At 45.6% G+C, this 22,460-nt stretch overlaps 1 protein-coding gene across 2 annotated transcripts in view; it reads left to right on the forward strand.

Moving 5' to 3' along the window:
* Positions 1 to 19,503, forward strand: part of LRRC8B (leucine rich repeat containing 8 VRAC subunit B) — a 63,032-nt gene extending 43,529 nt beyond the window's left edge. For both annotated transcript variants that reach the window (XM_074369889.1, XM_074369890.1), the window contains exons 3-5: positions 3,254 to 3,355; positions 5,878 to 8,042; positions 14,743 to 19,503. In XM_074369889.1, coding sequence (XP_074225990.1) covers positions 5,904 to 8,042; positions 14,743 to 15,015 — 2,412 coding nt within the window. In that variant the 5' untranslated portion in view covers positions 3,254 to 3,355; positions 5,878 to 5,903 and the 3' untranslated portion in view covers positions 15,016 to 19,503. The remainder of the gene's footprint in view (positions 1 to 3,253; positions 3,356 to 5,877; positions 8,043 to 14,742) is intronic.
* The last annotated feature ends 2,957 nt before the right edge of the window (positions 19,504 to 22,460 follow it).

Consider the following 22,460-nt stretch of genomic DNA (forward strand, 5'->3'; position numbering starts at 1 on the left):
ATCATTCAAGTGCTGGAGAAATGCTAAATGATTGTCATCAGATTTCTGATGAAGGTTCGGGGGTTATTTAGTACAAAGAAAAGGAGCAAATTAATCCTGGATATAGCACATTGTCTCCCAGCGAGAGAACTCACAGAGGTGAGTGTAAACTTCAGTTAGGTGTATGTTAAACCCCAGAAGCATCTTGATGAGAAGTAGGACTAAGCATTTTGAAAGGATATAAGGTGATTTTTAAATCAGTTTTCAATGGTGGTATAGAGAAACCCCATTCTGAATTGTTTGGCTGTATCCCTGCCTGGGGCCAGAGGCAGAGACCTTTGAAGTGGCGTCCAGATCTCAGCATATAATGACTCTAAATGCCATCTGATCATCATTTGTTTATTTTTTCACTGGTTATTTTGGAAATGCTTTCAAAGTAAAATAAGGACTAGTGGGAAGTGAAGGCCGGCTAACTTGAGTGTTGTTGTTCAGTCTTAGAGACTTGGTGGTGGTGGTGGTGGTGGGGGGAGATTGCCAAATGAATTCATGTGCTTTGAAAGCTTTTATGATTTTTTAATGAGGTTTAAAAGTTAAAGGAATGGAATTAGGACCATAAAATCCTTTACTTTTAACATTGTTTCTTTGAACTGATTTAGTGCATTGGTATATTAGAAATAGAGATCTGATTCAGATTGAATTCTCATTGTTTGCAAAAATATTGTCTGGAAAAAATTCCCTAGACACACAAACGGTATTAAATTTTGTAATGACAAAGGAGAGCTATGTTCTAATCTCCAGTTAAACACTTCAGTTAGAAAAATTAACATCATTTAATACATAGAAATGCTTGAAACTTTTCATACATCATTAAAGTCAGACAGATTTATATAAAGTCTTAGGTAGTTCAGTGGGAAATGTTTAGTAGAAAAAGTTTAGCTGAGAAAGCAGATTATATAGTATATAACTGGAGACACTGCAGAAAGCTGTTCATTTGTGTCCTGGTCTTTCAAAAGGTTAAAATGGAAGCAGTTATAATGCAGATGTGGGGGTAAGTTGATGTCTTAGTCCCTTCAGCACACATTTATCTCTCACAGTTTCTGGAGGCTGGGAAACCTGAGATCGAGGTCCTGGCGGACTCCGTGTCTGATGAGGGCTCACTTCCTAGTTCCCAGATGGCCACGTTCTTGCTTGTGTCCTCACGTGGTGGGAGGGGCAGGAGCGCTCTCCGGGGTCTCTTCTGTGAGGGCCCTCATCCCATCCACAAGGGCTCCACTCTCAGGACCTAATCACCTCCCAAGGCTCCACCTCCTAATACTATCACTTTAGGGATTAGGATTTTAAAGTATATATTTTATAGGGATGCAAACATTCAGTACATTGTAGTTAGGGAAGAGAGTTAAATATTCAGCTTTCTCTTTAGCTTTTGAGAGAACTCAGACTGGCATAGTTAACTGAATGAGACAGCATGGTCTAGTGTGCACAAGGCTGGAGATTTGAGCTGGAGGACCTAAGTTCTAGTTGTAACTATTTCTTGCCAGGCTTGTCACCTTGGACAAGATAGCTCCTTTGGGCCTGCCTTATTTTCCATGTTTATGAAATGTGTGAAGAATAATATTTATCTTAATGGTTTGTTGTTGGCATGAAACTAATGTAATGAAAGTGCTTTGAAAATAGAGAAACAGACATTAGATTATTAATAATAGATTTTTATTTGCTTTCTTGTTGACAAGGAAATCATCAAAGGGAATGTGAACTAGGTGATTAGAGGAAAAGTTTATAATTCTTTTTTAAAAATAATTCTTAAAAAGGTGAACAAGAAGCACTCTTTAGAAAAATTTTTGGTTAGAATAGATATGGCGAGCCTGTCCTCAGCTGTGGTTCTCTGACAGGTTAGTTGCAGAAGTTTCTCATTATGATTATTTTAAAATATTACTGTAGTTGGCTTGTGACTCTCTCTTTTCCTAGAAATACCGTGTTTAAAGCAGAAAAGTGTATTTGCAGTATTTAAAGGAAACTGTATTGTGCAGGAAGTGATCATGATGGCCTGGTAGCATGCTGGAATTAGGCAATAAATTCTCCCCTGGCTCATTACAGATGCAATGCAGTGGGAAATATGTAAATGTTTCACACAGTGAATGTCTTTATCATGCTTACTACACGTAAATGCAGTTATGTAGCATATGTTGTAAGCCTTTCAAAAATGAGTCGTGAACAAGAAACTCATACTCCAGTGGCGCCGAGTATGAACTAGTACATAGCTGGGTTGTCACACACTAACTGTGCTTTCTGGCTTGCAAAATAATTTGATACTGGATGGTAATTATAAAGCAGGCTTTACACATGGATTGGTAAATCCAAAGTACATTTCAGACATGCTAACTTTTTGATCTTTGAAAATGACAAAGTTACAAGAATACTGCTAAAAATACCTTAAATACAATTTGGGGTCAGTACTCTGAGCTGGATTTCAAGTACTTAATAAACCAAAAAAGGATTGTATCTTCAGCCAAATTTATAGAACTTCCCAGCAACTTTTCAGAGATTACATAGGGACTAAATATATAATTTTCATACCCAGCTAAAAAAATTGTTTATGTTTTAGAATGTTTTCACATTTCAAACTAGTCAATATATGTGTAATTTAAACTACTGCAAATGATTGTTTAAGTAGATGCTAAGAATGGCTTTTATTCACCTACAAGGTAAAAAACAAAAGCCCAATACAAAGGGTGGAGCTATATTTAATAATATAATTTCAGAGAATTTCAGCCATATTTTGGGACTATGTCTTAAAAAGTTATTAACTTGTAACTATCTGATGAATCAGTAGGCTAAATTTTAGGAGCATTGAGTCTTATTTGGATGGATGTATGGTAAGGTTCAAAAATTATATGGTTTGACAGGCCATCTGATAAATGCAACTGTGTGTGAGGACCAAGTGAGAGAACTTGACATACATAAACTACTTGAGAAAGCCACGTGTTCATCTAAGTGTTGTAGACACAGCATTTTGAAATACATTAATGTCTAAATTTCTGTAGAAACTTCTCTGTAAATTAAGGGAGTTCAGGGGCTGTGTGTGATCTGTTTGTGGGTGGGGTCCTGTCTATACACCTTTGCCAGAATGTCCCCCAATATGAAAAGTAAGCTGGTCTATGAAAAATCCATCTGCCATATAAAGTTTTCCGATGGAGAGGGTCTCTGAGGATAGTGTCTCCAGCTTTGTTTGTTTGAACATCCATAGCTATTTCAAGTTACCTATGCTTTCTCATAGAATGAAGACAATCACAGAGATGGTGTGTCTAAGAAATTTCAAAAGGTGTAGGCCTCCTGACTGAAGAACAGTCAACTTCTCGGATTCATTTTTCTCACTATAGTAAGTATAAATATTTGAAGTATTTTATCTTGGCCAGTGTTGGCTTATGTTCTTTGGTGGATAAATATTCACTGTCTTGTCAAGTACCCTTGTTGTTAGAGCCATTTGTGTTTACATTCTTCCATAATTTCAGTTGTGGATCTTACATGACTTTAACTCTCAGGACCTTTGAGAGTATAAAGAAAGCCCTAAGCTTTGAGCTGCCAGAGCCCGTGGAGATGGTCCCGTTCACCCTCTTTATCCATTGCAAGAAATCCCTCTGCAGCCTCCTTGGTGGATGGTCATCTTATTCAGCTCTGCCCCAGTCGGGAGAAGGGCCTCAGCTATTCCTCGGAGGAGTCAGTTCTGCGGATGCTCTGCTACAAACTGAATCAAAATGTCGTTCCTAAAATGAGCACCCACCTCGTTCTGCCTCTGGAAGAATTCCACTTATTCTTTAATCCAAGGGGTGGCACTGCAAGATGTAAAGATAAATTCTCAGGTTCCCCTAGTCATCTTTTATCTCAGCTGAATATCTTCAAGTGCATGTGTTCCTCCGTCAAGTACCTGTGTTCCTCTATAGGAAATGGTTCGTAGGCAAGTCGCTCCTGATTACTTTATTGCCCACTTGGTCTTTAACCCTATGACTGCATGTTGGGTGCCAGGTATGGTCTCACCAGCTGGGCACAGAAGGACTGTTGCCCCTTTACTGGGCTCGTGTAATACTATGCCCCTAGATTATAGTCATGTCATAACTCTGCTCAGCATAAATACAGCACATAGCTGTGTTTTACGTAATAGCTCTGACACAGTTAGCCTAAAGCATGCATTTATGTCGACTGAAACCCCTAGATATTTTTCACATGTTCCTCCAGCAGTGTTTTTTGCCATCCTTTCCTCCCATCGTGTTTATAGTATTTGGGGGTCTTAGTCCAGGATTTTCTGTTTGTCTCTTATAATCCTCTTGCTTTTGTCTTGTCTTGTCTTCACACACAATTATGATTAACTGCAGTGGGGTGAGGCAGAAGGGAGGAAGTTAAGAGCTAGACCCACTAAACTAAAGTAAAGGCGCCCTGGAGAGTTATTTATTCAAGCCATGTGTCCCAAGAGGAAGTTGAATCCATATGACATGCTGGTGCCCAGTGAGAATACAGCTGGACGGTGGTGCCCCAGGCCAGCAGGTAAAGTCAGGATCGGGGGTGTCCTTGTTAGGGGACTGCATGAAGGGTTAGGGTTCAGGGTCAGGTGGTCAGGAGCATGCTCGGACTGACTAGCAAAAGAGAAGATGCGTATTCGCAGGTCCCAGGGCCCCTGTCATGGGATTCTAGGGTCAAAGGCAGGACACCAGGCCCTCGGAGGGGGACTGGTGAGAGCAGAAAGTTTTCCTTGGGGGTGCTCCCAGTACTAGGGTGTCCAGAGAGAGAAACTCAGACCCAGGAAGGTTAAGACTTCAGACTCAAAAAAGTGCAAGAGAAGCCCTCGAGCAAAGCTTGGAGCTGGACCACCAGCAAAAGACGACCATGCTGCTGCGATATTTACCAGAATTGTTACTAGATCCAAATATTTCCTTTTATCTGTCTTAATCTGTGCCATCTTATAGATGGTCTGGATTTTACTAGCTAGCAGTTTTTTAAACAATTGGTACATGTAAGGCTGAACACTACATCAATCATTTCTGTAAAGAGCATTGTCTGAGTACTTTTTGACGTGAAAATGCAAAATCCACCTTGTTTTTCTGAAGGCAAAAATACTTTAATAATAGCATGTGCCCTGATCATTTATCTTTTTAGTGCTTTGCCATCGAGCCGTTAAACGTGAGAGCGTCCCCATGGGGGAGTCGTAACTGGGGCCTCCTTCCCCATCCATTTTTAAGCCATCAGCTCTGTGTGTCAGCTTTTAAATATTCTAAGTTGGGTGTGAACTTAAGTTACGAAGCAAGAGCTCGGAGGGGAAAGGAGATAATGTATTAAATCACAGTTTGTTCTGACCATACAATTGATAAATCACTCAAACCCTAAGGGATAATTTTATGAAGCAGTGTTGGCTCAAAGGAAGTCCTTGCAGTGGTGGGAGCACAGCCCTGGGGCTGTGCCCGATGCTCCGGGCAAGTGAGTGGGACGTGAGAAAGAGCTTATTCAGACCGTTTGGAAGGTACAAAACGTGGCTGTTAGAACTTAGTGGCATAAAAACCAGTTTTCCTAATGTTGATTGAAGAAAATTTGGCCTCCGGTTTTTAACAGCTTAGCATGGAGTGGCGCTCCAGGAGGAAACGAGGTAGCTGCTCCATGTCCTGCACCGAATACCTTTGCAGATGCAGCCTGGCCGGCACCGAATGTGTCTCAACTGAGGGGCTGTGTAGCGCACAGAGGGATGGCCTGAGGTTTCACATGAAACCAGAAGGCTCTCCTGCCTCTTGGTCATCAGCCCTGCCTCCCAAGACTTGCCCCTGAGCTGAGTCCTGCTTGGATGTGCTTGAGCTTTAGAGCTTCAGCTTGCTTGGGGGTACCTGCTCCAGTAGTTTTTCTTTTACTTTCCTCTTCCAGCTTCTGTACTCCTGCAAGGGGAAGTCATGATTACACTAACAGAGCTGAAATGTTTAGCAGACGCCCAGTCATGTTATCACATCCTGAAACCGTGGTGGGACGTCTTCTGGTATTACATCACCCTGATCATGCTGCTGGTGGCCGTGCTGGCTGGAGCCCTCCAGCTGACACAGAGTAGGGTTCTGTGCTGTCTCCCATGTAAGGTGGAGTTCGACAATCACTGCGCCGTGCCTTGGGACGTCCTGAAAGCCAGCATGAACGCGTCCTCTGATCCCGGGCCACCGCCTCCGCTCCCCCTCAGAATCCAGAACGACCTCCACCGACAGCAGTATGCCTACATTGACGCTGTCTGCTACGAGAAGCAGCTCCACTGGTTTGCAAAGTTCTTCCCCTACCTGGTGCTCTTGCACACGCTCATCTTTGCAGCCTGCAGCAACTTTTGGCTTCACTACCCCAGCACCAGTTCCCGGCTCGAGCACTTTGTTGCCATCCTGCACAAGTGCTTCGATTCTCCATGGACCACCCGAGCCCTGTCGGAAACGGTGGCCGAACAGTCAGGGCGACCCCTGACACTCTCCAAGTCCAAGGTTTTGCTTTCGTCCTCAGGGTGCTCAGCCGACGTCGATTCCAACAAGCAGCCGTTGCCCTTCCCGCAGCCTGGCTTGGAGTCAGCCGGCTTAGAAAGCCCGGCCTCTAGCGTCCTGGACAAGAAGGAGGGCGAACAGGCCAAAGCCATCTTTGAAAAAGTGAAAAGGTTCCGCATGCATGTGGAGCAGAAGGACATCATTTACAGAGTGTATCTGAAGCAGATCATCGTCAAGGTCATTCTGTTTGTCCTCATCATCACATACGTTCCGTACTTTTTAACCTACATCGCTCTTGAAATCGACTGCTCGGTGGACCTGCAGGCTTTCACGGGGTATAAGCGCTACCAGTGCGTCTACTCCTTGGCAGAGATATTTAAGGTCCTGGCTTCGTTTTACGTCATCTTGGTGATACTTTACGGCCTCACCTCCTCGTACAGCTTGTGGTGGATGCTGCGGAGTTCTCTGAAGCAGTACTCCTTTGAGGCGCTGCGAGAGAAGAGCAACTACAGTGACATCCCGGACGTCAAGAATGACTTCGCCTTCATCCTGCACCTGGCTGACCAGTACGATCCTCTTTACTCCAAACGCTTCTCCATCTTCCTGTCGGAGGTCAGTGAGAACAAACTGAAACAGATCAACCTCAACAACGAGTGGACGGTTGAGAAACTGAAGAGTAAGCTTGTGAAGAATTCCCAGGACAAGGCAGAGCTGCACCTTTTCATGCTAAACGGTCTTCCAGACAATGTCTTTGAGTTGACTGAAATCGAAGTGCTCAGCCTGGAGCTGATCCCTGAGGTCAAGCTGCCCTCCGCAGTCTCGCAGCTGGTCAACCTCAAGGAGCTCCACGTGTACCATTCATCTCTGGTGGTCGACCATCCCGCCCTGGCCTTCCTAGAGGAGAATTTAAAAATCCTCCGCCTGAAATTTACTGAAATGGGGAAAATTCCCCGCTGGGTGTTCCACCTGAAGAATCTCAAGGAACTTTACCTGTCGGGCTGTGTTCTACCTGAGCAGGTGAGTACCATGCAGCTGGAGGGCTTCCAGGACTTGAAAAACCTGAGGACCCTCTACTTGAAGAGCAGCCTCTCCCGGATCCCACAAGTCATCACAGACCTCCTGCCTTCGCTGCAGAAGTTGTCCCTCGATAATGAGGGAAGCAAACTGGTTGTGTTGAACAACTTGAAAAAGATGGTCCATCTGAAAAGCCTGGAGCTGATCAGCTGCGACCTGGAACGCATTCCACACTCCATCTTCAGCCTGAACAATTTGCATGAGTTAGACCTCAGAGAAAATAACCTTAAAACTGTGGAAGAGATCATTAGCTTTCAGCATCTGCAGAATCTTTCCTGCTTGAAGTTGTGGCACAATAACATCGCTTATATTCCTGCACAGATCGGGGCATTATCTAATCTCGAGCAGCTCTTTCTGGACCATAACAACATAGAGAATCTGCCCCTGCAGCTTTTCCTGTGCACCAAACTACATTACCTGGATCTAAGCTACAACCACCTGACCTTCATTCCGGAAGAAATCCAGTATCTGAGTAATCTGCAGTACTTTGCTGTGACCAACAACAACGTAAGTAACTCCACTCTTCCCTTTGTTTGGCCAGTCTTTCAAGCATCTGCTGTTACAGCGTGTGATGTAAGTAAAGATAATGGACTTTAAGTCATGCCGAGCGTCCTGAGCTGGCCTGACTACCACCCACCAGACAAGTGTTCAGAGCACTGAGCATCAGTTTTTAATCTAACTCACAAGCTGTCATGGGGATTTTATGAGAAAATGGATAGGCCTTTGGCACAGTTCCTGGCACACAGTAGTTGATCAACAAATGTTCTCTTTATTCTCTTTCCCTTTTTTTTTTTTAATGTAACCATCAGAGTTGAAGTATTTTAAACTAATTAACTAGTTATGACAGAGCTTGTGTTCATTTTGGAAAAGCCTTAAGTACTTAGAAAGTTTCGTAGAACTTTTCAGCTTTCCAAATCTGTCACAGGAGAACTTTCTGTTAAAAATACTGGGATCATGAGTTATTCATAAACCCTATTTGTGATGCAGTAAGAAAGACTTGAGATCTCCACGCATGTGTAGAAAGACAACTCAAAATGAAAGGCCTGGTTCTATAATGCGACACTAGGGCTTCTTGGAAGCTTTTTCCAGCATCCACGCTTTTAAAATGAACCATAATTTGCAGCAGTAAAGCCAAGTTAAGGAAAACTTAACTTTGCTGAAACAAGAAAAAACAAAATAAATGAGTAGTTTCCTAGGTTAAAATGTGAAGGAGGAGGGAAAAAACAAAAACCATGCTGGCTGGAAGGGCAAGAGAGTGATGGTAACATCTGCACAGGAAGAAGGAGAAGAACCTGTCAGAAATCAGGTCTGCCAGACGATGGAGGTGCCCCCTCTCTAGTCGAACATGGGGATGACTTCCCTCTACCCGACCCCGAAAGGTGTTACCTCCTTTGTAATTCGTATTTTATGCTAAATATAGCTGTAAGCATGGTGTTGGCTGATAAACACATTAATCACCTGACGGTATTTTCAGAAACCATGGATTGTTGGGAAAATACCGAAGATCTAGGGAAGAAGAGCAAAATTCATGCTTTTAGAACTCTGTGACTTTACTCATATGCACAAGATTAGAAGCCATTATAAAACACAAAAAACTTCAGGTCTTAAAGGATTATGAGGTTTTCAAACTCCTTTAAGCCTGATCTGGATTATCTGTGTACACCAGAATCACCTGAGGGGCTTGTTAAAACACTGATTTCTGGGCCCCACTTGCAGGGTTTCTGATTCAGCAGGTCTGGTGTAGCACCCAAGAGTTTGAAGCTCTAAAAATCTCAAGGGAAGCTGATGCCACTGGTCAAGCGACCACCTTGGAAAACTACAGGTCTCGAGATTTACCGTTAGTGTCATTGATTTATGCAGTTGATTAATGTTAGTATTTTGGTGACACCTTTTCCATTGTTAAACCTATCATAAAAAATATAATTATTTTGAAAGGCATCGGTTTTACCAAGTTGTTGTACAGTTAAATCACTCCATGAAGTTTTGAAAGTTGGAGCTGATTAAATTGTTAGCAGCTCTTGAATTATCTAAATGTATAAGCAGGTTAATGTTTTTTTTCCTGCCTTAAGGTAGTGAAACTGTAAGACGTTGGTACTTTTGATACCAAGCTCATTTACTTCTTGATCTTGGTTGACAGAGAGAATAGGCGTGAGTGTCAGATACAGTCTGTCTTGAATAAGGGAGGTACTTGGTAGCACGTGAGGAGCCTTATGCTGGGGACAGTTCATGGCCAGAGTAGAGTGGTGCCTTTAGCTGCATTGTCTCCAGAATCTGGTGACCAGCAGATGCTGAGCATCCTTAGAACCACAAAGAGTCTTACCTACTAAGGATGTGGAGGAACAGGAACTCACTTGGAAGACAACAGCCAGAGAGAGGACAAGTTCCTCTCTAATGGGACAGTGTAGCCTAATGATGGGAAGTACTGGGGAGGGAAGGGCGAGAGAACAGTCCACAGTATTGGTCTTCAAATGTTTGGAAGACTTACATAGGAAAGAAAGCTTATTGGGAGTAGCTGTAAATGTTAGAACTTAGACAATCAGTAAAAGCTTTCTCATCTTCCCAAAAAAGCTGTCTAAAGACTGAATGAACATTTGAGAAGGGAGAAGTGATCTTCTTATTCATGAAACTGTTCAGATATACATGGTCAGTCCCTTGGTAGGAATATTGTTGAAGGAATGAGGATTCATGTTTCACGTAGGGATTTAAATAATTTCTTCAGAGTTCCTTCTTGAAACCTTGAGATTCTCATGATATTATGAAGTAGAACAAAATATTTGTAAAAATTCGAAAATAAAAGGGGAGGGTATAGCTCAGTGGTAGAGTGCATGCCTAGCATGCATGGGGTCCCAGGTTCAATCCCCAGTCCCTCCTCTAAAAAAAAAATCAATAAATAAACCTAATTAACTCCTCCCAAAAAACTCCAAAAACAAACAAACAAAAAATCAAACTGGCTGTATTAATATTTAGATATGCATATACTCAGAAATGTGACTTAACGCCTCCATTTGGAATGGAGGTTGGTAAAGATTCCTGAAAAAAGAGGTTTTAAAGACTCTTTTTTTCTCCAAAGACTTAGGCATTGTGTCACGTATATAGATGGAGGAAACAAATACTAACTCAGTTACAGATGCTAAATACAGTTCCTCTAGTGGGAAGTGGGCTCTGCTTCCCACCGAGACGAGACAGGGAACTCTCTAGACATCAGGATGCTGGGCAGCCCCCACATGGCAGACGTGCACTGAGAGGGCACTCCAGAGCTTCTTCCACGGGGTAGTAATGGTTCTTATCACAAAAAAACATTAAACACGTTTATGATATTTTTGCTGCAGGACTCCTCAAAGCCTTTAATCCGTGAGCATGCGTTGTGCTTCTCTGAGAGGGAGGTGTGGTGCACAACGGTTGCCACGCGTATTTGAGCAGGGCATTCTTTTTCGTGGTAACTCTTGGAGAAGAGTGTTGCTGGGAACACTGAATGGGGTGATGTGAAAGAATAGAGGTCATGCCCAGAGGACTGCAGTAGGCATGCCCCGATGGAGTAAGAGATGAGAGCCTTCAGAAGGTGGGTCGGGAGGAGAGTGCCCTGAAGTCTGCCAGTCTAGTTCAGTGCTGAGTCACTGGGTAGTAGCCGGGATCAGACCTGAATTTGAAAGTGCTGGTGAGCCTGAACTGGTACCTTCAAAGGAGGCTCTGGTGGTAGCATTCAGAAGGGTTGGGAGAGGGCAGTCGAGGAACGAAACCCCATGGGGAGGTTTAATCAGTTACGGTTCAGAAGTAGGAATATAGATTAAAACCAGGAGACAAAGGCTCATATCTGAAAGGAACACTGTGGGTCACCTGGTCCTGAGGTCAGCAAAGTACATACAGCCTGCAAGCCAGATCCACCCACAGCCTGACTTAAGAATGGTTTTTAAGTTTTTAAGTGGTTGTGGGAAAAAATATCAAAAGAATAATAATATTTATCACATATGAAAATTATAGGAAATTCAAATTTCAGTGTTCATGAATAAATTCCATTGTTCTCATTAGCGGGCCTGTATTCCAAAAAAATTGTACTGAATTGTTTTTATATTTTTAACTTCATCACTTAAAAATATAACATGAAATTTTTTCCCTCTTAAGTCATCAAGTACCTACATAATATTTTCAATTTTGCCACCTGGCTCGCAAAACCTAAAATATTTTCTGTCCAGCTCCTTTAGAGAAGAACTTTGCTAACCTCTGCTCTAGTCCACTGCCCTCATTTTGCTGGTCCTGAAACTGAGGTTCAGAGCAGTTTGCCCAAGATCCAAAGCTTCCCAGGGATGGATCTGGGGTGGACCCCACGCTCCAGCTCCGGCTCGCGTGCTCTTTCTACTACATCGCAGACGCACTGGTCCAAATGATGATCCCTGGGAAGCGGTGGTGTGTGTGGATGATGGGAGAGGGAGAGGCAGCACCCAGTTCTATCTGGTGCCAAAGCATAGTTGGACAATGATGGTGTTAAATGTGACGGAGAAGCACAGGGAAGGGGGAGGATGTAATAGCTTTGCTCACATCTTAAAAACCATTTCAGTTTACACCTAGGTCTTCCAATTTCTCCTTTTCTGCATTGAATGCATTTCTTTAATTAATTGGAAGACTTTAGCCAGAAGGTGAATAATACAGGAATTTCTTTGGAAGACCATTTATCTGGCAGTGCTGCTTGTTGGTTTTGACATTACTACTTAATACGGAAATAACGCAACTTTGTTTCTTGAAATGATTGGATTTCATAGATTAGGTTGGCACGTTCCGAGACAGCATGTGTCAATGGCCAGAAAAACAGGAAATCTGACATTGAGGAGTTCTGAAGTGGGGTCCCAGCCTCTGGGAAACAGGGGAATGTTTAATTATCAGTGTCAGCCGTGGACACAGAGAAAGAGCCACCCTTCCCTGCATGTTCTGGGGGTCCAGTCGATTTTGTTGAAGACACTTGGTTGTAAGGAAATTCTAGGATATAGAGTGGTCATGTAGCCATTAGTATGGTTGGTTTTTTTTTTCAGTTTATGTATGTATAAAATTTATCCTATAAAACCATTCTGTTTATAAAGTTTATCATCTGATGGTCTGTAAATATTTCTTTTGATTTTTGAGAAGAAATCACTAGTCCACTGGGGAATTTTTTTCCTTCCTGACTCACATATTATATAGTCTAAGAAAGAGCATGCTTAATGAATTCAGTATAAATAAATGCCATCTAAACATTTCTTTTTAAATTTTACTGGCTCAGGCAAAATGTGTAAGTAGATTTTTCAGGGTAAAACTGCTCAAGTCTCTAACACAGCTCCCCCGCCTCCTTTAGCAAGGATGAATTCCAGCAGGTGAGCTGAGGTCCTGTGCTTTAGCTGGCTGCTGATCCCAAGAGAAAGCCCCTGAAAGGGACACTTGACCCTCAGGGAGCATGCCTCTAGCCACACCCTTAGCTCCTTTCACGAAAGCAACACAACTGAGGGGCTGACCCCAGAGGGGCACTCCCATTACCTGGCGAAATCCCTTGCCTGGACTGGGGGCTGGGAAGTCACTCAAATCACAAATTCTGAGATTCGAAGGACCATCGGTAAGACAGGGTAGTACCGACAGCCGGACAGAAGGAGAGGGAGGCAATGGCTCAGGGTGTTCAGCAGGAAATAGTCCAGTCAAGCAAGGTACCTGCTGGGATCTGGAAGCCGACCGACCGCAGAAAGGAGACTGGGACTCCCTGGTGCAGCCCTGGCTAGGGCACTCTTCTGCATGGCAGCCGTTGCAGACTGGTGATTGCTATGATTGTTTGCTACTTCTCTCCCCTGTTAGACCAGTGCTTCTCAGATTGGGACAGTTTTGCCCCCGAGAAGACGTTTGCCTGGAGACGTTTTTGGTTGTCACAGCTTTGGAGGAGAGTGGCACTGGTGTCTAGCGGTCAGAGGCCAGGGAGGCTGCTGAACGTTGACCAGTATGCAGGGCACCCCCATAAAAAGACTATGCCGTTTAAAATGTCCACAGTGCCAATGTTGAAAGACCCTGCATGGGTCCCAAAGACCCATCTGTCTCACTCAGCGCTCTGTCTACGACACCTGGCTGGGAACCTGGCACAACCCCCGCCCAGGCGCTCAGCAGGCGTCCACTGAATACAGGTGAGCTAAGCCTTCCATCCTTCCAACTCATTTTTGCTTGTCGTTGCCTCGGCATCAAAGGGCACTCTCAACCCTGAGCTCACAGCGCAGGACTTGATTGTTCCCTCTGCTCACCGACCCTGCTCCTGAGCTGCAGGTGTCTCTGATCAGAAAGGTTACATTTCTTCTGTCTCATCTCTCTGCTGCATCTCTGTGCCGAGCGTTGCAGGGCGGGGTGTGTGCAGCTCGCTCTGCCCGGGGCAAACGTGCCCCTCAGTGGCAGGATGAGGGTGAAGGGCACTGTGCATGCTCGGCCTCTCGCTGGAGCTCTTTCCCCAGTAAATCCTGTGCATTTATATGTACACTGTGGCTCCCCCGGAAACTCACATGGCACCCTTCACACCAGAGACGGAGCAGTGCAGCCGAGCCGCTGCGAGAGTTGACCTAACTGCAGGCGGGTTATCGTATTTAAAGTGATCTCTCTGTCATGTGGTTTAATCAAAGCTCCCAGAGAGGAGGAAGAGTGAAAACTCGTGTGTGTGTATGTAGAGGGGAATGAACTGTACATATGTATGTATTATATCTTTTGGTCTCTGCTTCTGTCAACGTTTTTTTTTTTTTTTAACAGAATCGAGTTTTCAGTCTATGCTATGAAACCCTTACAAATAGCCTTGTGTCTGTTCTCAGGACGTTCTTGACGGTGGAGCCCCTTACATCACACAGCAAACTCCGTATGAGGATTCTTGAGATCGATTTATTTCTGATCTAAGACTCAAGAATAATTATGATTCTCCTGAGTTACTGGTTTGTTTTTTTATCTTAGGGATGAATGTGTGACAGAGAGGTTTTCTTTGAGAATTGAGAACTGCTCGTTAGAACGTTCCGAGCCAAACCGGTTGCCCACTTGTGTATAACAGGGATTTAGAAGTTCGTGGTGGCTTCAATCCTGACTCCATGTCGGGATGTCCTTATTTTTCCTTTAAAATCGTCTCTGTCCACTTCAGATGTTTTGGGGGGGAATGTAAGGGTGTATATAAACAAATATGTTGTGGTAGGCCATCCAAAACCAGTTTTACTAGCTTCTTTTTCTCCCTTTCCAGATTGAGATGCTACCAGATGGGCTGTTTCAGTGCAAAAAGCTGCAGTGTTTACTTTTGGGGAAAAATAGCCTGATGAGTTTGTCCCCTCACGTGGGTGAGCTGTCGAACCTTACTCATCTGGAGCTCATGGGTAATTACCTGGAAACGCTTCCTCCTGAACTGGAAGGGTGCCAGTCCCTAAAACGGAGCTGCCTGATCGCCGAGGAAAGCTTGCTCAGTACCCTTCCTCCTCCTGTAACAGAACGTCTGCAGACGTGCTTAGATAAATGTTGACCTAAAGGGCAAATCATTTCTAAGAGAACACTCCAGGGCTTTAAATGAGAACTAAAATTTCCTGAGTTACAAGGATGAAAAATGGATCTTTGTGAGTAACTAGAACCAAATGTCTTATTAAAGAAACTCAGTGTCTATCCCTAAATTAAACAGGTAAAAAAGTGTTAACACTGAACAAAGTTTTGTGAGTCACTGATCTTTAACTTACGGAGATGTCCGAGGTGCACGTGGAGGGTGAATGGGGGCGTGACGTTGCTGCAGTTTACACCCTAAAGAGTAGACATTCCCCCCCCCCCAGCCCCTGTTACTTATTTGCACACTTGTTTTAGCGGACTTCCTGTTGTGACATTTGTCACCTAGACCATAAACGCATCAGTATAAAGTCCCTTGATGTGCCCTCAGCACTGTCTTTGATTTCTGTTCTTAAATATTTTTAAGCAGGGTGCATTGTGCTTGGCAGAATTCCTTCTCAGCTCAATTTTTACTTCCTGTCCCAGCTTCCTTGAGTCTTCCTTTAATGACAGTGATGAACGCTGAGGAAGTGCCTGCCTTTGGCCTTTACCTGGAGCAGGAGCAGGGTACTTAGGGCACGTCACCCTCGGGGCGTCCTAAAAATGAATGTGTCCGCTGAAAGGTCCTCTTGTGTATCGTCAAAGCCTTTTTTATTTGCTAGTAATTTTTATATTCAATGTAAAACACATAAATATTTTCTATTATATAATCTTGGATTCAAAATCTGTGGGAATGATTTTTGTAAGGTACAGGGAACACATGCATTTCTTTAAGAATTTATTATTAATATGCTTGGTTTGGGCGGCTTCTGATTCTCATATTTGTGTGCATTCTGCTCCAAAATGTTTTTGTACTCTGCAACTAATTACTTTTGGATAACAAAAGCCTTGTGTTTCATGCCCTAAAATATTTGGGGGTTTCCTTCTAAGAGGACGGCCGTATCGTCTGCCTCTCTCTTCCCTGGTCGCCCTGCTGTCGCTGTGCTAACTGCTCCCAGAGCTGTGGTGGAGGGGCAGGCGCAGATCTGGGTCTTTAAAACTGCCTGTAAAACACTCTGTAGAAGTAAGAGTTAAGCCAAACACTTTTCTTCTCCGTCTGCATGATCTCTAGATGTGATAATGATGTAAAACACTCAGCCTCTATGCGGTGGTTCAGATGAGCTCTCAAAGCTCAGAAAGAAGTAGGTCCACTTAACTGAAATGCATCTCATGCCTTTGTCCAACTTTCCTGGAGTCCATTTTGCTCTTTTTTATAAAGAGCTTTGTGCTTGGCCGTTGATTATCACACATGTTGTAAAATGAATAAAATCGACTGACTCGTTCGGGGGAATGTGCATTTCCAATGCGGTTTCTCTGACGGGCCCAGGCGTCGTGCTGCCGCCTCGCTCTGGACGTAGCCGTGAAGGGATCTGCTAGCCGCGCCTGGACAGACCTGGGAGGCGCACGGAACCGTGAGGTGCAGTGCTTCGTGCTCTGCCCCTTCCAGAGGATGAAGTGGGTCTTTAAATTACAGCAAAATGCAGCTTCCCTCACCTGCCACTCACCCCTGGACTGGTCCGCAGAGAAGAGAATTGTTCACATCAGACGAGATTTGAGTAATACTAACTATAAAACACACAAGACACCAAAGGCTGCCTAAAACATTGTTTATTTTGTTGTAAACAAGTGTAAAAACGCAATTCTTACCAAAACTTGCCTTTAGTCAGAACACTCGAGTTCTCAGGGTCCCAGGCGTAACTGACGAAGTGTTCCTCTAGGGCTTCAGAAAACAGATTCTCACTCTCTCTAGGGTTTTCTGTTATTTTCAATTTTCTTAATGTGAGTTGATCATTTTAATGTTTTGCATCTGTGTTTCACAATAGACTTGTCATGTGTACCGAGTCCACTGTTGGATAGGATTATCTGACATTTGGAACATGAATATGATACATGGACGTATGTTTAAATGTTTTGGGCCATGTAATTAGCCATAATTTGTATGAAAAATCCCACCCTCTTCTATAAGAAAGAGTTTTCAAAAACAGTTTTCAGATTTGCTACCATTTCTTTGAGACTGGACCTTCTCCACGGCTAGTCACTGGTTCTGTTTACCTGCAAAAGTCACTAACTAAATCGCACCCACTGTTGAAACCCTAGAAGCGAGTTACTGTCGGGCTCAATGGTGAATTTTGTAAGCTGCTTTCCAGACAGCAGGGTGTGGTCCCTGTTCTTGACGCCGTAGCTTTTGGACCTCTTCTTTGCTTCAGCCCCACGCGTCAGTGTTGGGGAGCTTTTCGAATGATGTGGCACTGACGCCATGGACTCTGAGGCCACCCACTTAATGTGCAAAAGTCTGGTGTTTGATGCCACCTCTACCGCTCTGTGGGAGCAGATCTTCATTTTGCAAGTGTTTGTATTCATATAAGAGGATTTTAAACGAAGAAAATAAAGTTTGTTCACTTATAATTTTGAGACTTTAGGTGGCACTTGATTTCCAAGAATGTATCATGTATTTTCCAAAAAAATATAGATGTTATTCAGAACAAAGTTTAAGGCTTATGCTGACAATGGCATTGATTCATTTACTTACATCCACACACAAGGAGACACAGAAGCACAAAGACGAGCTTGCGTACACAGACACACACCCCTGTGTGTGCAAAATGTAACTTACTAGTTCTGGATATGTTTAGTGTTTTTCCAAAGTCGCCAGAGGCTGCGGGTTAGCGCTGGGATAGGCATTCTGTTTTATTCCTCACTTGTAATCGCGGAGTGCTCCATTCTCTTAGTTATAACATTTCAAAGAAAACTGAATGCTCAGCCTCGGTCTGCAAACCTAGGTGGTTCTGAGCATTCCTGGTAAGGAAGGTGTTCCCTCCCTAACCTGTGTCGGGGTACGTCTGTGTGGCACTTAGACACGGCGTTTCATCCTTCATCCTCAGCCTTCGATCTCTCCCCCAGATAGCACCACGTCTTGCTGTCACTCAGCAGATGTTTGTGCTAAACAGGGTGCACAGAGGTCCTCGGGGTCCCAGCCCTGTGGCTTAGCTCCAGCGTAAGTGCAGTGAGTTACTGGCTTAACATTGCTGTTTGATAGTGAAATACTTGTTTCTGTCCTTTGGGCGTCTCGTGAGTCGAGTCCTGTGGCTTAATTAGGGTTTGCGTTATATCGACGGGCTCGGAAACCACTGAAACAATCATCCTCGAGGGCTTAACAGCTTTCCTTCCTCGTATTTTCATTGAAATGCTCTTTCCATCTTTACTGTCCCTTCGCACTGTCCCGTCCGATAAGGAATTTTGTTCTCCCTCTCCACTCGCCTGCTTCCTTGAATTTGTGAGGCAACAGAGTGTGTTTGTGCTGGAGGACGTGCAGTGACCCTCGGGCACGTATCTTGGGGGGAGCCAGAGCCCATCACTGTGCCTGACTGCTTAGTTCTCTTGTCCCATCCTGCAGAATTTAGGGCTGGTCCCGTGATCCCTCATCCCTGCCAGCAGCCCGTGACTATAACTGGAGACCCACTTTGTTTTCAGGAGCTACGTATTGCGTCAGTGTTTCTTTCTTTCTGGAAACAAGAGGAAGGCTGGTGGGAGAGGAGAGGAGAGGAGAGGAGTTACTTTGCATCCTGGTGTGAATTATGAAGACATTATATACATGAAATGGCATAAACTAATAACTGCTGCAAAATGCCCTGGATATAATTACTTCTTATCTTCAGCTGGATATGGAAGTTGAAGCAGGGGGAACACTGCTGTGCTGTTTAACTGGTTCCTTCCAGTTTCCGGCCCAGCACTGCTGCATGCACTGGGGACTGTCTACCAAGTACCTTTGGTAATGGACTGCGTTCTCTCCAACTTTTTTTTATGTGAACAATTTCATCAACCCCTAAAGCATTAACAGAATATATGAGCCAAAGTACTGAGTGGCAGTGGCTTCCAGCTGAACTGAATTCATTCTTAAGTTTGCGTTTGACTTGTGTAACACGCCACTGCTGAGAAAAACAGGAATGCCTCCTGCATGTTACATACTATCTCTGACAGAGACGGTGCAATTTTAAAAATACAAAGGGGCACAGAATTAAAATGGATGTGTTTGTGCGTATGTGTGTTGTGTGTAACCCTAAATATTTATGCTCAGATATTTTTAAAAACTCTTCAAATGTTTCACTCTCAGCAAAGTAATGGGCCAACCCTGAGTAGAGGCATTTTCTTTTGTTAGCTAGCTTCACAGTGACAGCTAGCATCCATTATTTTGTCTTTGTCACGTCTTTTGAAACATGTACATAGTTGGTTTTTGCTTCTGATAATGATTATTTGAAGATGTAAGGTTTTGCTGTGAGTTGAATGTTTTGGGCCCTCAGGTTTACCGTGTAAATCTGCATCTTGGTAGTAACCATTCTGCCTGAGATTCAGTAGTTTTTGGTAAATTTTACTGTTTTTAAGGTAATTTTTGTGTAAAATAAAAATCTGATTTTTCTAATAAATGGCGAATACAAGCGGACGCCGTGTCGGACGCAGTGCCCGCCACTTCTTTCACCCTCGCGGCCCAGGTGCCAGAGGGACCCTCCTCTTCCCACGGCTCCCTGGGCAGCTGTCCTGTTGTATTATTCACCGGAAGATTGACTTTAGACTTGCATGCAGATCTCACAACAGTAGTGGGAGTTTTCAAAATACACTACAACGGCCGCAAAATATCAAGACCCTGGAAAGAGACGGCTTGAGCCGAGAACGCGCTGGGGTGGGGGAGGGCGTGAAGTCTGCCGCTCTCCTGACAGGCCCATCTGTCCAGTCGTGCTCACCCTTGGGGACTGGTGTTCACAGACCAGCCCATCTCTCCCCGCCTCCTTCCTGACTCCCGTTTCTCTGTGTGCTGTTAGTCCAACACCGACACTGAATGGTGGCCTGGATCAGTAAAAAGTGAGAAGCTGCAAGGTAGGAACTTTTGAGAAGGCTTAGTAAAGGGAGAAAAAATTGAATTATCAGGTAAGCTAGGCATGCATTGGTTGAAACTTTTGGATGGAAGACGTTCCTCTTTCAGACACACACACACACACACACACACACACACACACACACATGAGTTTACACACAGTAAAGCAGGTACCGAGAGAACAGAACTCAATACAGATGAAGGAAACCAGGCGGCCGTATTTTTTCCTGGAAATGCAGTTCTGCAAGTGAGGCTTTCCCTCACCTCTAAGTGCCTTAGGAGTGGGGATGCGTTAGGAAATGAAGCCAGTGCCTGAGCCCGGGCCTCCCTGCGAGGTGCCTTGGGTGCCGGGTCCTGTGACCCAGCCCAGAGTGCGGGGACCAGGTGGCCTCGGGTTCCTCAGCTCTCCCTTCTGCTTTGCAAACTCACTTTTCAACCCACACCCAGGGCCTGGCTGTGCAAGAGAGAGGCTGCGCTGGCGCCGTGGAGGCCACGGTTTGACTCTCTGGAGCTGCAGCTTGTGCCTGGGTTCCTGCCCCTCGTCTCGGTTCTCTGAAATCCGGGTTCCTGGCGTGTGTCCTCTGTCCCTCTCATCTCTCAGGTCTAGAGCAAAGCAGTTATCCAAAAGCACAGAGCCAGACCTTGAACTCAACCCCACACTTAGGAAGAATATATATGCCAAAGAAGGATCAGGAAAAAAGTCACTTTTTGATGCGTGTCGTCTTTGGAGAGCCAGCTCTCTGCGCCCGCGTAGCTTCGTCGTGCTCCAGGCCAGCATTCCTAGTCCTGCCTCTGCCGTGCCACGGAGTCTCCAGGACGGCCTGTGTGCTTCTGAGGAGCTTTTCAAATTGCTGCTTATACCAATACCTTCTGTGTCCGGTGCCTTTTTACACAGGCCTGCTTGTTGGTGTGTGGACGGCTCACACACATCTTTTCTGATTCTCTGCCTCCCTCTGCCGCTGAGATGAGAGTAAGTCAAGCAGACGTGTGCTCGGTTCCCACTCCCTCCCGTGGGTTCAGTTCCTCCCCGCCCTGCCTGTGTCTAGTGCAGCCCCCGAGGTAGGCGCTGGAGGACTCAGGGACCCTCCTTAGTCTCGATGACTCCATCTCGAGTGAGATGCACTGAGAAGCCCCATGCAGTTCCCAGCACCAGGACCAGACCAGACGTGAGCAGGCGGCCTGGGTACAAGAGGGAGGTGGCGCTTCGAGACTACGACGAGCAGAGAGACAGGTGCGGGGAGGGGGCTGCTGGGCAAAGGAGGGTTCTCACGGCACTTCTGTGCACCATCCCCAGGGGATGGTCTCGTCCCCCAGGCCTCATCGGCTGCTGGGTCTCCCTTCCCGTCTCTCCAGTGGGGCGCCCTGCTTTTCGGCCCCGACTCTGTCCCTTCCCGGTCCCACTCCCTGCAGACTCCAGAGCCTGTCTCCCTCCCTCCCCCTCCCTCCCCCTCTGTCTCCCTGTCCCTGCCTCTGTCTCTCTCTGTCTCTCTCCGGGCTGTCTGGCACTGGCCTAACCGCATACTCCAAGCTTACGTACCCTCACCCATCACTAAACCCCAGCTTTGAAAGTATCACACACCTGCCGTATCAAAGGGGGTGTTTTAGCCTGTGCTCATCAAAATGAATGTCTTTCCGTTATCAAGGTCCCCACTCCCTGCAAGGGGGCTTCCTGGCACAACTCCGGGTTCCAAAGAAGAGACTTGCTCACTGCGCTGGACAGAGTAGGGCCGTCGCGTCCCCTAGGCTGGTGACCTAGCTGCACGTGGAGACCTGAGTGGCCTGGTCCCCACCCTTTACCAGTCATTCCGGTGGCACTCGGTGTCCCTTGTAAGTGAGCACCCGGTCCAGGGTTCAAACACCGCCTTGTGCGGGGAGTCCCCCTCCAGTCTTCCCTCGAGCGGTGGGGAGGGCTCGCGTGCCGGTCTTCCTGCCTCTGCTGCACTTCATGGAGGGCTACTCGGCTCATCGTGGCGAGAAGAGGGCGTTCTGTCCCCCTTTCCACAACAGACTGAACCCATCTCAGGCGGTTGCTCTGTGGAAAGGAAAACCCTGAAGAAGCTGCCGAGTGAAGGAGCGCCGGTGCAGTCTGCAGCAAGAGGCCTGAGGGAAACTCTCTGGACCTGTGACGCGGAACCTGGGCAGAGCAGAGCGTCCCAGACCTCATGAGAGGCTCCACACTGAGGAAAGATGAACATCTAGCCGCTTCATCCCCGCTCCTCCAGCGTGGAGTCTGTCACCTCTGGGGAAGCACCTCAGCGAGCCATTTACCTCCCGCCGGGGGCTCCACCGGCCCCGCACGTGTGCTGTGTCAACCCACCCGACAGCCTGCTTCGGTGTGTCATTCCCATTTTACAGATGAGAAAGAAGACTTAAAAATGAGGACTCTCCCAGCATCTCATGGCTGTTCAGAAGAGGAGCCCTACTTAACCCACAGGTCTGCGAAGCCGCTCCCACGGAGGGTCAGGTAGACAGCACCCAAGCTCGGCACGCCTCTCCCTCCCCCACCCGGGTGTCTGAAGACGCAGGGC

This window comes from Camelus bactrianus, chromosome 9 (assembly GCF_048773025.1).
Source record: "Camelus bactrianus isolate YW-2024 breed Bactrian camel chromosome 9, ASM4877302v1, whole genome shotgun sequence".
Taxonomy (NCBI): Eukaryota; Metazoa; Chordata; class Mammalia; order Artiodactyla; family Camelidae; genus Camelus; species Camelus bactrianus.